The sequence below is a fragment of the Oncorhynchus kisutch genome, linkage group LG9, assembly GCF_002021735.2.
Source record: "Oncorhynchus kisutch isolate 150728-3 linkage group LG9, Okis_V2, whole genome shotgun sequence".
NCBI classification, from domain to species: domain Eukaryota; kingdom Metazoa; phylum Chordata; class Actinopteri; order Salmoniformes; family Salmonidae; genus Oncorhynchus; species Oncorhynchus kisutch.
In genome coordinates, this window is record NC_034182.2 from 46,569,146 (window position 1) to 46,572,401 (window position 3,256).

At 53.9% G+C, this 3,256-nt stretch overlaps 1 protein-coding gene across 1 annotated transcript in view; it reads right to left on the reverse strand.

Moving 5' to 3' along the window:
- LOC109885371 (short transient receptor potential channel 5-like) overlaps positions 1-206 on the reverse strand; it is a 147,615-nt gene extending 147,409 nt beyond the window's left edge. The window contains 1 exon segment of the mRNA XM_031831393.1: positions 104-206. Within this exon segment, the coding sequence (XP_031687253.1) occupies positions 104-206 (103 nt within the window).
- Positions 207-3,256: the final 3,050 nt, after the last annotated feature.

The window sequence follows — 3,256 nt, forward strand, 5'->3', positions numbered from 1 at the left end:
AAGGCACATTTCTTTGAACTCCCCCAGCTCCTCGAACTCCCCCATTGTCCTTGAACTCCCCAATCTCCTTGAACTCCCCATCTCCTTGAACTCCCCCATCTACTTGAACTCCCCCACCTCCTTGAACCCCCCATCTCCTTGAACTCCCCCATTCCCTTGAACTCCCCCATCTCCTTGAACTTCCCCAGCTCCTTGAACTCCCCCATCTCCTTGAACTCCCCCACCTCCTTGAACTCCCCCATTGTCCTTGAACTCCCCCATTGTCCTTGAACTCCCCAATCTCCTTGAACTCCCCCACCTCCTTGAACTCCCCCATCTCCTTGAACTCCCGCATCTCCTTGAACTCCCCCACCTACTTGAACTCCCCCACCTCCTTGAAATCCCCCTACCTCCTTGAACTCCCCCATCTCCTTAAACTCCCCCATCTCCTTGAACTCCCCCAACTCCTTGAACTCCCCATCTCCTTAAACTCCCCCATCTCCTTGAACTCCCCCAGCTCCTTGAACTCCCCCCCCTCCTTGAACCCCCCCCTTCTCCTTGAACTCCCCCAGTTCCGTGAACTCCCCCATCTCCTTGAACTCCCCCGGTTCCTTGAACTCCCCCCACTCTTTGAACTCCCCCATCTCCTTGAACTCCCCCAGCTCCTTGAGCTCCCCCATCTCATTGAACTCCCCCATCTCCTTGAACTCCCTCAGGTCCTTGAACTCCCCCATCTCCTTGAACTCCCACAGCTCCTTGAACTTCCCCATCTCCTTGAACTCCCCCATCTCCTTGAACTCCTCCATTTCTTTGAACTCCCCCAGCTCCTCGAACTCCACCACTTCCTTGAACTCCCCCATCTCCTTGAACTCCCCCAGCTCCTTGAACTCCTCCACCATCATCCAGACCCTCCGCCCTCCTCTAAAGCCCACACCGCAGCACTAACATTCAGCACAGGGAACACATAATCCAGACCCTCCGTCCACCAATCAGAGTTGGAGGTGTCAGTCACATACTGCAGATTAAGTACTGGCAAGGAATCACAGACCTCAGTTACGACCTTCCTCAGTAGGCGAGATGATCCGCATCAGACCCAGCTTAGTACACCCCACACCTAACAGGCATGAACGTAGTCTGGCTGAACCCAGAACACGGGACTGGATGGTTGTAAAAACAGAGGCTCTTCAAAAAGCCACATCCCTAGTGATGTACCGGCCGTAAGGGACATGACAAAAAGTCCCCAAGCCTGCATGACAGACTCATAAAATGGAGTCAGGTCAGATGAATCACCGCCCTCCAGCTTTAAGAGGAAAGGTGCTGGTCTAAGCCCAAACAGCCTGCTCTCCTCATCAATGTGTAGGCTGTATCCACCCAGCTAGAACCGTCACTGTACAACAGTCTCTGGGCTGCTAGAACCATCACTGTACAACAGTCTCTGGGCTGCTAGAACCATCACTGTAAAACAGTCTCTGGGCTGCTAGAACCATCACTGTACAACAGTCTCTGGGCTGCTAGAACCGTCACTGTACAACAGTCTCTGGGCTGCTAGAACCATCACTGTACAACAGTCTCTGGGCTGCTAGAACCATCACTGTACAACAGTCTCTGGGCTGCTAGAACCATCACTGTACAACAGTCTCTGGGCTGCTAGAACCGTCACTGTACAACAGTCTCTGGGCTGCTAGAACCATCACTGTACAACAGTCTCTGGGGTGCTAGAACCATCACTGTACAACAGTCTCTGGGCTGCTAGAACCATCACTGTACAACAGTCTCTGGGCTGCTAGAAACATCACTGTACAACAGTCTCTGGGCTGCTAGAACCATCACTGTACAACAGTCTCTGGGCAGTCACAAGGCCTTTCCCACCTCGTGCAGTGGCAGGTACAGGGCTGCAGCTTTAATCCAGTGTTGTCCAGACCAGAAGAAATTGACAAGGGTCCTCTGAAGCTCTTGTATCAGACCCCCCAGGTGGCTGTACAATCATTAGTCTGTGCCACAGGGTAGAGGCAGCAAGATTATTTAGCTACCAGTACCCTTCCCCTATAAGACAGCTGGGGCAGCACCAATTTCCACCTTGACAGTCTGGCACACACTTTCTCCACTACACCCTCCCAGTTATTTTTTTAAAGTCATCGGAACCTAGAAACCCCCCCAATGTCTTCATCCCATCTCTGCCCCACTGAATCACCCTGGTAACCATGGAGTGGACCCTATCTGAATCCCCCTGGTAACTGTGGAGCGGATCCTATCTGAATCCCCCTGGTAACCGTGGAGTAGACCTTATCTGAATCCCCCTGGTAACCGTGGAGTAGACCCTATCTGAATCCCCCTGGTAACCGTGGAGTAGACCCTATCTGAATCCCCCCTGGTAACCGTGGAGTAGACCCTATCTGAATCCCCCTGGTAACCGTGGAGTAGACCCTATCTGAAGCCCCCTGGTTACCGTGGAGAGGACCCTATCTGAAGCCCCCTGGTAACCATAGAGTGGACTCTATCTGAATCCCCCTGGTAACCGTGGAGTGGACCCTATCTGAATCCCCCTGGTAACCGTGGAGTGGACCCCGTCTGAATCCCCCCTGGTGACCATGGAGTGGACCCCGTCTGAATCCCCCCTGGTAACCATGGAGTGGACCCCGTCTGAAGCCCCCATGGTAACCGTGGAGTGGACCCTATCTGAAGCCCCCCTAGTAACCGTGGAGTGGACCCTATCTGAAGCTGACCTGGTAACCATGGAGCAGACCCTATCTGAATCCCCCCTGGTAACCATGGAGCAGACCCTATCTGAATCCCCCCTGGTAACCATGGAGTGGACCCCGTCTGAATCCCCCCTGGTAACCATGGAGTGGACCCCGTCTGAAGCCCCCATGGTAAACGTGGAGTGGACCCTATCTGAATCCCTCCTGGTAACCGTGGAGTGGACCCTATCTGAATCCCCCTGGTAACCATGGAGCAGACCCTATCTGAATCCCCCCTGGTAACCATGGAGCAGACCCTATCAGTATCCCCCTGGTAACCATGGAGCAGACCCTATCTGAATCCTCCCGGGTAACCATGGAGCAGACCCTATCTGAATCCCCCCTGGTAACCATGGAGTGGACCCTATCTGAATCCCCCTGGTAACCGTGGAGTGGACCCTATCTGAATCTCCCTGGTAACCGTGGAGCAGACCCTATCTGAATCCCCCTGGTAACCATGGAGTGGACCCTATCTGAAGCCCCCCTGGTAACCGTGGAGTAGACCCTATCTGAATCCTCCCTGGTAACCGTGGAGTGGA